At 37.8% G+C, this 13,849-nt stretch overlaps 1 protein-coding gene across 4 annotated transcripts in view; it reads left to right on the top strand.

Moving 5' to 3' along the window:
* dicer1 (dicer 1, ribonuclease type III) overlaps positions 1-13,849 on the top strand; it is a 120,626-nt gene that overhangs the window by 34,718 nt on the left and 72,059 nt on the right. For 2 of the 4 annotated variants that reach the window (XM_048974104.1, XM_048974105.1), the window contains exons 19-22: positions 2,117-2,299; positions 2,449-2,554; positions 11,016-11,191; positions 11,352-12,129. The exons of 1 other annotated variant lie outside the window; for it this stretch is intronic. In XM_048974104.1, coding sequence (XP_048830061.1) covers positions 2,117-2,299; positions 2,449-2,554; positions 11,016-11,191; positions 11,352-12,129 — 1,243 coding nt within the window. Of the gene's footprint in view, positions 1-2,116; positions 2,300-2,448; positions 2,555-10,168; positions 10,247-11,015; positions 11,192-11,351; positions 12,130-13,849 lie in introns of all 4 variants that reach the window. One more of the 4 variants, XM_048974103.1, reaches the window with a different exon arrangement.

Here is a 13,849-nt window from a genome sequence, read left to right as displayed (position 1 = left end):
GTCTCCAAGGAACAGATTCAGATGTACGCAATGCTTCGATTATTCTGTAAACAGGATGTATGTCACTAGACCACAGATGGTGTGTCACCTGCTTACAGATTCATCTTACAAACGCCTCCTTACATGCCATCAGTTCTTTTCAGTTCCTGGTACAGACTGGAGTTGCCACCAGTTGGCACGCTGTGACTACTCTCGATAATATCCAGGGTGCCCTGCAAGATTAAAAACCTCCTCCTGGGAACACTGGCAACACCAACGCAACCCTCGGCAACCTTCAGGGTCTTATCACGGAAGGTCGTCTCCCACATCACATTTAGTGTCAGCAGTCGCACCCAAGTCTGCAAGTTCCTCACACAAACTCCATGTGAACTCATCAGAAACAGCCTGATCTTGGAGTCTGGCTAAGTCCGGATTCACAAACTGTGCAGTTCTGCTAGAGCCTCCAGTGTCAGCCCACGAGGATGTGATTGATCTCCTTTGCCGCACCACCAGTATTGGATGGGTGTATGGTGTAAGCTTGTACAATATTACAGTAATTTTGAATCAGGGTAAGCTTAGACGGTATTGCATTTTAATCCGTGGTATTTTTGTTCAGTTTATCATTGTACAATTTGTTGCCTAGCCCTAGTCCGACTCATTGGTGGAACATGAAAGAACTTGTGCAGATCTGGTGAACCTAATTTGGGGTTGTTTAATTGTTCTAAAAACCCCGCACATATAATCACAAGCGCATATGTGCTCATGAGCAGAACCCATCCTCCTGTATGCGCTCGCTCGCTTGTTTGGTGTGAAATTAGTCTCAAAACCTGAACCACATTCACGTATTTGCTTGCAGGCAGGAATTCCATCCTCTCTATGCGCTTACACTAAGTTACACTGAGTTAACAACATCTTTTAGTGATCCTCTTTTGAATATTGCATGGTCAAGGTGGTAGTTGGAATCATACGTGTGTGTGTGTGCGCGCACTAAAAGGAGCTTTTGAAATTCAGTGCAGGGTTGCTGGATTTTTCCGCTTTGTCTTACTGTATATAAAAGTCACTGCAGAATGGGCCACTGTACAGTAAATTGCATTGTGAACAACAAGGCACTCTTTCCTCAACATCACAGAACCAGTTTAAATCCTGGGAGCAGTGCTCTCCTGATGCTAGTTATCTCTGGTTAGTGTTAGAACTGACGAGAAGTTGGGGTAATATCGCACTTTCAGTGCACGTTCACAAGGTAATGTTGTGAAATCATTTTTTGTTTGGAGCATAGAGCATGTATACTGAACATGCAAATGGAATATTCATAGGATTAGGCATGTTGTAACATGCAAAGTATTTATAGATAGCGTTTTTTTTTTATTGCCCCTTGTACAGTTCTGTTGCAGGCCTGATAACTTGTATTACTCCAATAATTTTTTTATTGTCACTGCATATACAACACAATGAAATTCTTAGTGTGTTTACATCTGAATCTAATGTTTTTTCATTTTGTGTGCTTTTTTGAAAGGTAGAATCAGGTGAGTGCAGTTTGTAGTTGGGGTAGTGGGGTGACAACGTGGGTTTAAGTCAGTTCTGTTACCTTGATTTGTTGCGTTGATTGGCTGTTTTCTTTTTTCTTTCCCATTTTTAAGCTGTGACTTGGGTGACATTAGTGACCATTCCAGTACCCTGTAGTGCAATATGTTCTATTGATTTTGCCAAGCATGTTTGCTTTAAACGACTGTGCTGATTTGTGTTTAGGTTAACACTTTGGGTTTTAAATGGGGTTTAAATGCAGTAAATTAACATTTTGTTTATTTACAAGTAATTTATATGGCTAGCTTAATAATCTGAAAGTTTTCGTATTTAGCTCACTAGCTAACTGAATTAGTTTGTCCAGTACCAGTCTTGAGCTTTTGAGTCAGGTTATTATGCCTGTCATCACCTACACGACAGAGCTAATGAACTGAAGTGAGTTGCATATGTAAACAAATTTGACTTCTCAGGTTGTTGTCATGTATACACAAAATGATACTTTGAGCACCTCTTCATAAATCTGTGAAATCTGTGCTTGCTCAGGATCCCTAATTTAGCAGAAAGGTGGGCTATGTGTTGGAGTTGCAGTGGAATTAGAAAAATATCTGTTTTACAGGTATCGCAATTTTGACCAACCCCACCGCTTCTACGTAGCAGATGTCTACACTGATCTCACACCGCTCAGTAAATTCCCCTCTCCAGAATATGAGACATTTGCTGAGTACTACAAAACCAAATATAACCTTGATCTGTCAAACTTAAACCAGCCGCTTCTTGATGTGGACCACACATCGTCAAGGTATGTCATGATTAAAAAAAATGTAAATGAAATCTGTATTTTTATATTTATACAGTGCACTGTTTAAGTATGTCACTGACCCTGTCCTGTACTGTGATTTGAAGGTGTCTGGATTGATATTACAGTATGTGTGTGTGTAACCCTCACAGGCTAAACCTTTTAACACCTCGGCACCTTAATCAGAAAGGGAAAGCACTTCCTCTGAGCAGTGCAGAAAAGCGCAAGGCCAAGTGGGAGAGTCTCCAAAACAAGCAGGTCTGTAAGCTGGACACCAGTGTAAAGAGTTTTACATGTAAATTTTGTATGTATCAGCTTTTGGCTGTTCTTTCAGTGTCATGTGAAACAAATTATTGTAAAATGAAGTGCTTCTGTTGTATTCCATGAAAAGGGAATACATATGCTTTTGGGACTGGTTTACCACAGTCGCAGACTCTTTCGTGTTAACACGGCAACTCAGATATTTAGTTGAGCTTTTAAATTTGCACATTGTTTGGATGATGAACTAGTACTAGTGATAGCGAAGAAAAGTACATTTTTAGCACTGAATTTTGTTAGAGTAATAACGGAAAAAGCTTTGAAGGAATTTGAAGGATCTTTTTCCAAATTGGCAGACACATCGCATGGATGAGAATCTGGACCTGTACAAATTTTGAGACAAATTGCACCAAAATTGAAACTGTAGCCGTATTCTTAAAATGAGATCGACAGAATCTGTTGTTTTAGCAATATGATGTATGAGTGGTGGTCACTGTTTTGGTGTACCAGTATGGTCCCATATTTCATCTTATGTCCCTAAGAGTCTGTCAGTTGTGACTGGTTGATGCATAAACAGTTAATTTATTTAAAAGTACAGAAAATAGCAATAAATAAGTCAAAAAAGGGTAAGAGCAGATTGGAGCTCACAAGACTGCACCCATACTCATAGGTGCCATCTTGCAAAAATGGCATTCAGTAATTCTAAAAATAGTAGAGACTGGGAAGTGTGGAGGGAATAAGGATTAGATGGGGAATTCCGGGGAATTGTTGTTCCGACAGCACCCTTTGTTTTTATATGTTTCGATTTTAGTGTGCGTTGTAACTGTATTCCCAGAACAGGAATACATATAGTTTTGGGTCTGGTCAACCTCTACCACAGACACTTTCTCATAAGCGTGATACCTTAAAATATTTGAGATCTTTTTCTAACTTGGCAGACATATTGTCTGCCCAGTGAACTGTGAATAATCAAATTTTGAGACAGATGGCACCAAAATTGTAGCAGTGTCACATAATGAAATTTGACACTTGATTATTTTTGAGCTATCGCACAAGCGATATTTAATGGATCTTTTTCAAACTTTTGAAAACTTTTCAACATTTGGCCTTATGAATGTGAAGTCAAAAAGTATAAGATGTTATAACTACATCACAAAAACATTTATATTGTGTAAAAATTTATACCTTGTACACTGCAGAGCAATTGGCTGAAAACTGAAGCAAGCAGCATTATGATGCAGGAGAGGACAGAAACTGAGGCTGCAGAAGCCATCTTGTGAACCCAGTAAATTAGAAAGTATGGATATTTTCCCAGGAACATTGTGTTCTTTTGGGTGGTTCTCGTACTGTGAGGTATGAGATAAAGTACATATTTAATTGCCCGCCCCCTCACGTTATGAGTAACAGTCTATAGCTATTCGAAATTTATCAAATGAGAATTTGATCATGCCACTTAGCCCTAGTCCTAGTCAGTGGTTGCACACAAAAGAACTAGATCAGATCAGAACCTGATTATGTTGAGACAAGTCATGCAAAGTTGAACCTTTAAAAAAGATTTTTGGAGATGTGGGGGGCTTGTGTGTAAGCTAGGTTTGGGCAGTTTATAGTTTATAGTATTTGTTATACGTTTTGCGTCTCTTAGCATAAAAATCATAGTGCTGTGGTATGAAAGTGGCCAGGAACAACAAAAGTTCCCTGTCAAGACAGTCCAGGAAATTGGAACCAGGAATGAGATTCATGAACTTCAGTGGGAAAGCACCTGTATATATTAACATGCCTTGTCTGATCAGCAGTTGATGAATGAGTACTGTAGTGACACAGATGGGAAAAGAGCTGTACGAGGGGTCTTCAGAAAGTTTGTGGAAAATGCATATCATGAGGAAAATATGTGCACGACTTTCAGTTTCTTTACACCAAAATAAACTGTTTTAGCATGTTATGTCTGAACAAGAGCCGACTTGAGGGATTAGGGCAGAAAAGATGTCAGTGTGAAGAAAGTCTCCATCAGAACAACAGGAATTCTGCTAAAACTGAAGCAAGAACAAACATCAAATTCATGGTGAAGCTTGGGTGGAACAATGGTGAAATCAATGATGCTTAAGGAAATGTTTATAGGGACAATACCCCAAGGAATTCGGCAGTTTACAAATGAATAACTTGTTTTGAGAATGCATGTAATAATGATGAAGATGACATTTGCTGTGGCAGACCATCAATTTCAGTATGTGAGGAAAAAATTGATGGTGTTTGTGCCCTAATTGAGGAGAACCGACGAGTAACAGCAGAAACAGCCAACATCCTACACATCTCACTTGGTTCAGTTCACACAATTCTGACTGAAAAATTGCAGCTGAGCAAGCTTTCCACTCAATGGGGCCCAGAATTGTTTCCCCGCAGATCAGCTGCAAAGAAGAGCAGAACTTTCAATGGAAATTTTTAAACAAGTGGGGTCAAGACTCTGAAGCATTTTGTGTTGTAGGAGATGAAACATGGCTATACAAATGTGATCCTAAAGACAAAGCACAATCAAAGCAATGACTACAAAGAGGTGGAAGTGGTCCAGTCAAAGCAAAAGCGAACCGGTCAAAAACAAAGGTCATTCCAACATTTTTTTTTTTTTTTTTTTTTGCATGTTCAAGGCAATTTTGCTTGTTGATTTTCTGGAGAGCCAAAGAACTGTAACATCTGCTTATTATGAGAGTGTTTTGGGAAAGGTAGCCAATGCTTTTTTTCAGAAAAATGCGAGAGAAAGCTTCACCAGTGTTCTCCTCCACCATGACATTGCTCCTGCTCATTCCTGTCAACAGACAAGGACAGTTGGAAATCATTAGGCGTACACCTTACTGAGTTGGCCCCTTCTGACTTGCGTCTTTAAAGGGTTTTCTTCAGTTGAAAATGTAAAACGGACTGCACTGACATGATTGAAGTCACAGGACCCTCACTTGTTTTGGTATAGATTACATGGCTGGTGTCATTGCTTACAAAAGCGTCTTGATGGGGTTTATGTTGGAGAAATAAGGTTTATATCTTTCTTTTTAAATGTCATTTTTCCATTAACTTTTTCATGCCCCCTCGTATTACTTTGAAAATGACAATCTACACTGTTACATCTTCCCTTTCTGAAAGCAGACTTTGGCCACACACCAGTTTTAAGACTGCCAGATTGTGAGGCATATGCAGTGTTTGCGCCCATAGCTTTGTGAAGCTTGTGTTTTACATATGGTATTGGCTCCGGTCTGCCATTACTGCAGAAGCTTTTTTGTTAAAATAAAAAACAACTATTTGATGGAACTTTTTCAAGCTTTACACAGGCATTGTATGAATGAGGAACTGGAACTGATTACATTTAGAGACCACCTCAAAATTGAAGCAGCATCTCACTGTGGCATTGTGAAAAGAAAATATGTGAGTAGGGCACAATTTCAAGACTGCATGCAAGATATGTACACACAGATATTAATGATCTTAACTTTATGTATTTAAATGTCCAGCAAATGACAACTGAGGCTCTCCTACCATCTAATGCCAAAAATGCAGCAGCGCATTTACTTGTCTAGCAAATGTAAACAGCTAAAGATAGCTAACCTTGTTTATTGCTGCTGAGATGAGTCATGAATTCCATGATGTGGCATCTTGTTCATGTATAGAATGATCTGTAAGAGATGGGAATGATGGATGAGGGAGGGAATTGAGATGCAATCCAAGAGGAAATTTGCTCATTGAACAGATGACCCTAACTGCAAGTTTGTTTATGGTCAGTGTAGGCATGTTATTGATTGACTGAATAATTAATTTATACATTACATTTTTACAAAACATGGCCATGCCTACCTACATTGATTGGAACAACACTAGAGGTGATAATTTTATTATTTTAGGCTTTTGGATCCCGTTGGCATGATAAATCTAAAGGTAACTGATCAGAGGTGTTTCCTGAAGCCTTCTTAACGCTACATTTTTCGTAAGTTCTATGATAAAAGATGGAACTTACAAATAATGTAGCATTAAGAAGACTTTGAGAAACTCACTCCATGTCTTTTTCAGCCTTTGCAGGCAAGTTATAAAGATGATAATCTGGTCCCGTATTCACAAAACATTTTATCTTGCCACTAAGAGTACTCCTACGTCAGTATGTACTGGTGAAAAATGTACCTATAACATCCCCCAAATATAAATATGGTGGAAACCGCTTATAGTGATCAACCGCACTTTTTTTTTTCTCTTTTCTTTTTTTTTTTAATGCTTTGATAAGCCTGCATGAATGCACCCATCTGCTTCTGACTATAGCTACCTGAGACTAATACTGGAGTGCACAGAAAACATGACTGGAAAAGTCATTTTCTCTCAATGAAAAATGAACTCCTCAAAGCTTATGATAAACTGCGAAAAATGAGCGAAATTACAATAAGCTATATTTTATGTACAGTACTATACTGTATTATAGCGTTTTTGAATAGTCTAGTAATTTCATTTATACAGTACTGTAATTTAAAAACGTATTGAGTCAAATTTCAGTACATAGTGATGCTGTCCATTTTATTAACTTATATTCATATAATATATACAAATGTCATTTAGATGGTAATCTGCATGAGACATAAAGGAAAAAGAAAAAAAATGGTTATAATGGTTATACAGTAATAGTTACAGTGATCAGTTTCAGCCCAGCAGACGTTATCACTGTAAGTGGTTTTCACTGTAAGTTGTTTTGGTTTGTTGAAATTTATTGAATCTGTCAAACACTTCTGAGTTCACACTGCCCAGTTTTTCATTTGCCCATTTAACTAAATCTTTTTCTTCTTAATCTTTTATTTTTAGAAGTGGCAAACTTCATACTTTAATTTACAGCTCCTCATTCGCACTTTTTTTTGCCAAAATATTTTATAATTCTAGAAGTAATAAAATATATATTTTTAATTTATTTTGACTTTTAGTAAAAACTTAGTTTTTATAAAACTTGACTGTTGATAAATTTCACACAGAACTGTTTTTTTTTTTTTTTTTGAAAGAAAAAGAAAAAAATGGTTATAATTAGGCATGTAATGATGAATCATGAATCGGTTAAAAATCGATATAAATGTATGACAATTTAAACCGGCTATGTGGAAAATGAATTGCCATTTTAGGAGTACTTCACGGTATTTAGCTGAAAAACTGGTGTAATTTTACATTTGATTTCACAACGTGAGTTCGACGTCAGATGTCACTGCGTATTCATGTCGAAGTCGTGCGTAAGTTTTTGGTTTTCACCAAATGCGAGATGGCAAGCGAATTTGAAATTGAGGAGACACCCCCAAATCTAAAATTGGTGGTGTGGCAGCATTTTAGCTTTCCGGTAATCACAAACGAAAACGGGGAGAAAAGCACAGACAAGACAAAAGCTGCATGCAAACATTGTAAAAGACTGATAACATACACAAACAGCACAACGAACATGCTTCAGCATGTCCACCGGCAGCACAGTGAGTTTAATTCATGTCCACCAGAGCGAAGATTATTAAAAAGGCAAACCATGCTAAAAAGATCACATGCAAATCTTAGTTTATTTGGTAATTCTTTATATTAAATGCACCTTCATAATGCATTCATAGACATTCATAAGCAGCATGCAAGTACACTTTAACATCCTAACATCCCTTAAAGCTTTAATATACATTAATAACAAACATTACATGATTATACAATTATAATGTTTGTTATATAATGTTTGTTGTTAATGTATATACAGCTGTTAAGGGATGTTAGGATGTAACATGCATGATGTTTATGAATGATTTCTGAATACTTAATGAATACATTATGAAGGTGTACTGAATGTTTTATGAATGCAATATAAAAGTATTGTGAAGGTGCAGTTAATGTGAAGCGTTACCATTTATTTGAAGAATTTATTTTTTGATTTGGGATTTTTTTTAAAACAGTATTTTATTCAATTTCAGTTGTACAGTAAAGAGACCACTTTTTACAGTTTAGAATGAGGAATATATTTGAATAAAGCTCATTCTGTTAAATCGTGAGAAAATCGTATCGTGACCTCAGAATTGTGAATCGTATCGAATCGTGAGTTCAGTGTATCGTAACATCCCTAGTTATAATGGTTATACCATAATACAATTAGATGTACAGTTAGAAAAGAGCATTCTTCATTCTTGTGCATAATAGCCAGTCAGAAAAGACATATTGAAATGGAGAGCTAATCAGGAAACCTAAGTAAAAACCAATTGGAGCTCACTAATGTAGGCATAACAATTTTTACCTTTCTGAGCATCCACACTAATGCATTTTTGAAACGATTAGTTGTCACTTCTGGGGCGAAAAATATCCGCAGTAGTGCGAATGGAAGGCTAAATTGGAAGAAAATTGATTAGTTTGGACATACTCTTAGGAGTCCTCTCACCCACTGCTTAGTTCTCCCAGACTTAGGCGCTACTTTTAGCACTAAGGGGTTTTGAAATGATTGTTCAGACCTCAAAAAAAGCATTAGTGTAACCATTACAGTTCTTACTGTTATGTCGCCATAAATGCCGGTCATAGTGAAATTAAGATATGAATATAAATATTTAGATGTATAAAGAATGTGATATCAATGTATTAAGATATGGATATTAAGCAGTAGTACTTTTGTGACAATTCGCTCTAAGTATTGTTTTAATAGTTAAAACTTATCATTTGATTTCAGCAGTCACAAGGTGAAAGCTACAATTATGGCATTGGACAAATGTAGCCAATTGTTTTTAAGAATGAGAAAGAATACTCTCTAGGGATGGGAATCGAGAAACTGTTCCGATCTGGAACCGGTTCTTATTGTTGCGAAGAACCAGAATCATGCACCTCCGATTCCTCTAGCGATTCATCCGGACTTTTCGTGTCACGTGAAATGACGTCTCATGCCTTGGCTTGGAATCCACATGATGGAGCCTAGGAAGCAGTCCAGGGCATAGTTGCATTTTAAAAAGAAGGTTGACCATTCTGCAGTTTGCAACCAATGCAAAACCATTGTCACCTGTAAGGGTGGTAACACTAGTAATATACTTATATGCATTTAAGCTGTCAATTTGGCATTATTTAAAGATTGCGAGTGCAAGCTCCGTGGTCTCCATAGTCGCGGGTAACTTTAACTACGGTGCCTTAACCTATAGGCACGTTTTCTGAAACATAAATGAATTATGGAGAATATTTGTTTCATCCATTTTAGAAGATGAAATGCAGGGTGGCAGCGATAACTCCTGAGGCAGCAATTGCGTCATGCCCGGAAAAAACTAAACCCGTTCACACTAGCTTTCCAGGCAGAGAAATGTAATGAGTAGAGGGTGAATGATTGCTGTGACAAAGTTTGTGGTGAAAGGTTTGCATCCTTTCACCACAGTAGAGCAAAAAGCTTTTCAGTAGGTACTGGTAGTGAAATGCTTCCATTAGTTTTGTATGTCAGTACATTGTAAAGCAGATGTTAATATTAAAGTAGGATGTTGTCCACTTTAGTTCACGTTATGATACATTTAGCTTGATATTAAAAGCCCAGTATGCTTTTCTGATGGTAAAAATTACTTCAGTGTTGTCAAATTGCATTCTTATTATGTTTAAATCTCACGTTTTATTTACGCTAATATTCTTTAGGGAAATGACCAAGGCACTAAACCCAAGATAAAAACCCCCATCAAGGGACTACCTGATCAATCATCTCATCCCTGCCTGGTATGAAGTTGAGAAAGGCAAATTACTTTCAGAGCTGAATGATGTGTCCAAGGCTGCCATTACAGCAGATGGATGGACAAGCATCTTTTTTTTTCATAAATATGTGGCTGACCAGGTCTAATTACCTGTGCACAAAATTATAATCAGTGATATATAAATATTTCATTATTTTACAGTGATTAGGAATTGATAAGGGAATCGATAGAGAACCTGATCTATAAGAAGAATCGATGATGGCACTGACAACAATTTTCCTAATACTCACCTTCATTGCATGCACATGCATCATTTTGATGATGCACTTAACCATTGTACACCTTTACAAAACAATGTGAAAAGTGGCTGAATTGTACAATGTAAAATGACTCATTTTAGTAATTCAGCCTCTCATCCTTTTTTAGTTGATCATGCCCATCTATTTTCTTTACCCGCCTGTCCTATTCCGGGGGGGGGGGGGGGGCAGGGAAGGCTATGAACATAAGGCAGGGAACAACCCATCACAGAGCACACACTCGCACCATTCACTCACACAGAACACCTACAGGCAGTTTGGTACCTCCAGTTAACCTCAGTGTGTTTTTTGGATGGTGGGGGAAAACCTGAGTACCTGGAAGAACATGCAAACTCCATACATGTGGAGCCAGGGTTGAAACACGAACCCCGACCATAGCAGTGTTACGCAAGAGTGCTAACCACTATACCATCATGCCGTCCCATTAACAGATTATGATTTTACTAAAAATCAGTTTTCTGAACAATTAAAATTCAGATTCTGGTTCCGGAGCTGTGTGCCATCCACCCCATTCCCGCTTCCCTGTGGAGGAAAGCGGTGTGCCTTCCCAGCATTCTCTACCGGTTACACTGCCTCCTGACTGCTGAGGAGCTGCGAGCTCAGACAGCAATTGATGCTGGTGTGGGAGTGGAAAGTCTGCCGCCAAACTTCAGGTTAGTCTCTCTCTTATCGTTAATGTGCTGTATTTTGGAATCAAAATGTCTCTCTTCCCCTGTTGTGCTTAATTTCGACACTGGACACAGTGTTTCACTTATCTGCTTTTATTACACTTAAATATCATGCTTTGTAATTGTCCTTTGATATCCATTTTAGGTACCCAAATTTGGATTTTGGTTGGAAAAAATCCATTGACAGCAGGGTTTTTGTATCAAGTCCCAGTGGCCGCATGGAAGGTAGTGATAATAAGCACAGTACAAGCATAGGATGCCCAAGTTCCCTACATGAAGGCGCCACCTCAGAGAATAGTATGATGAAATATGTGGACTCTAACAGACTCAATGGAAAGTCAAACAGTGGCTCGTTCCCTGTGGCTGGCTGTTTGCATCAAGACAAAGAGCAGTTTAACTGTGTCTGTGCCAAGAACTTCAGTAATGGCACAACAGACGGCACCTGTCACCTTGGTGGACTTGATCAATGCCAATGTTCAATGCTTCGCTCACCTGAGCGCAAAACATATGTACCAACCACTACCTCATTTCCTGTGCAGCACTCTCGGAGCACTGAGGACCAGCCCAGTCCCAGTATTGAATGTATGGCAGGGTGTAACTCAAATCTCGATGGACGTGTTATGCTACCTACCTCAGACTCTTGCCAGGTGGGCAAGTTGACAGCCAGCTCCACAGTGTCACTTCCTTCAGTTGTTTCCAACATCAGCATTCTCACTATTGGTGGTGCCACCTCAAAAACTCTGGGTCCGAACCCTGGTCTCATTCTGCAGGCATTGACCCTTTCCAATGCCAGTGATGGCTTCAACTTGGAGAGGCTAGAGATGCTTGGTGATTCCTTTCTAAAGCATGCTATCACCACCTACCTTTTTTGTACATACCCAGATGCCCATGAAGGACGCCTTTCTTATATGAGGAGCAAGAAGGTAAGTAATTTGAAAAATTTCTTAAGGTCTATTCTGTGTTTTGTCATGGCAGTTTTCCAACACTCCTTTTTTTTCTAATGGTGTATATTTGATACACATAGTAAGTTTGACCCAGAGTGACTGTGGAAGCTAATAAAGGCTTACTTTAGGACATGACATTAACTTATACAGATGTAGTAATTATGAATATCCTGCTTGACTTGAAAATCACTGGAAAATAAAATTGTCAATACCAAGAAGTTGGATAAATCTAGGTTGAACCACATATAAAGTAGACAATTGCTGTAGCATTCCAAATAATATACCCACAGTAATAGTTTATTAAAATTGAATTTGTAGTTCCTCTGAGGCAGTTCTGGAACCCTCATTTTAGTACCTACCCCAGACTACGTAATTTTCATTTGAAAGCAAAATACTTCAAATTATGTGTAAAGTTTAACTTGCAAGTTTTTTGTGTACCCTGTGCTAGGGCTGAACGATTTGGGGAAAATATCTAATTGCGATTTTTCTGACAGACATTGTGATTTGATTTGCGATTATATTTTTTATGTCAAGCTTCAGTTCAATATTCAGTGTGCAGTAAATTAAAAACATATGACGCAGCATTACCACATGAGATACCATCAAAATATTAACTATATTCTAATGCAAGGATGAGAATTTAAAGATGTAGTGTGTTAAGTTAAAGTAATAATGAAAACAATTGCAGCAAAAAGAGAAATAATCAAAGGGATCCTGCAGCTAATGCCGATTAGCCCCCTAATAACACTAGAACCGCCTTTTCCCACGCCAATGAACAAGCAAGAACAACTTAAGTGTATTCATCCATTTTGTTTGCGCTAATCTGTTATTAGTGTTAATAACAGCAGTGAACACTAAACCAAACAGCCATAATGTGCATAAGAGTGCCTGTTCTGTCCTGAAACCATAAAGTTTGTTGGTGATTTCAGGTTGGTCGAAGTTTCCACTTTTTAACAACTATATACGGTTATTTTATATATGAATCAATTCACGTGAAACAAAAAATGTACATGTTCAGGGTTTCAAAATCTTTCAGACTCACAAGAAATCTTGTGGCAAATCTATATTATTCCTTTCTGAACTTAAAATTAGCTGCATCAAGAACGTTAGGGCAGTTTGCAAACCCTACAGACTATTTACAAGGTAATAAAACTTTTCCATACATGTAAATGTCTGTGCAGAACAGATAATCTCACTCCATGCAGTTGACCAACAGTGGCAACCCTGCATTTTATTTTAAATTTGAAAAAAAGTAAAATGCCATTTTTCGACTGAAGTGGCTTATTTCTTTGCCTTGTTACTCAAATACAAAATGAATAAATAAAAATTAAATGCCTCTCTTTTTGTATCTTTTCTAAATAAGACCACATGTCCATACCCAAGTGTAATAGCGATTTAAAGCAATCTATTCTTTTAGTATTTATGGTAAAGCGATTTATTTTATTACTGTTATGGGATTAAGATTAATTTCACAACATTAATCTTCGGAAATATTTAAATTAATAAGCACAAAAACATATGACATAAACATGACTGTATTATGGGTTTTACGGCTTTTTTGGGGGTCACCAACTCCAGTCAAACTGTGAGGATTACTAACTTCGTCATTGCTGTTTTGATGGGATAGCGGTATGCTAATGCTACTGCTCATTAACAAAAACAAAAGGTATGATACGCTGAAGTATGTCGCTGGTGGTGG

The sequence above is a fragment of the Brienomyrus brachyistius genome, chromosome 14 (genome assembly GCF_023856365.1).
Source record: "Brienomyrus brachyistius isolate T26 chromosome 14, BBRACH_0.4, whole genome shotgun sequence".
In the NCBI taxonomy this organism is placed as follows: domain Eukaryota; kingdom Metazoa; phylum Chordata; class Actinopteri; order Osteoglossiformes; family Mormyridae; genus Brienomyrus; species Brienomyrus brachyistius.
This window is presented reverse-complemented; position numbering and strand designations above follow the sequence as displayed.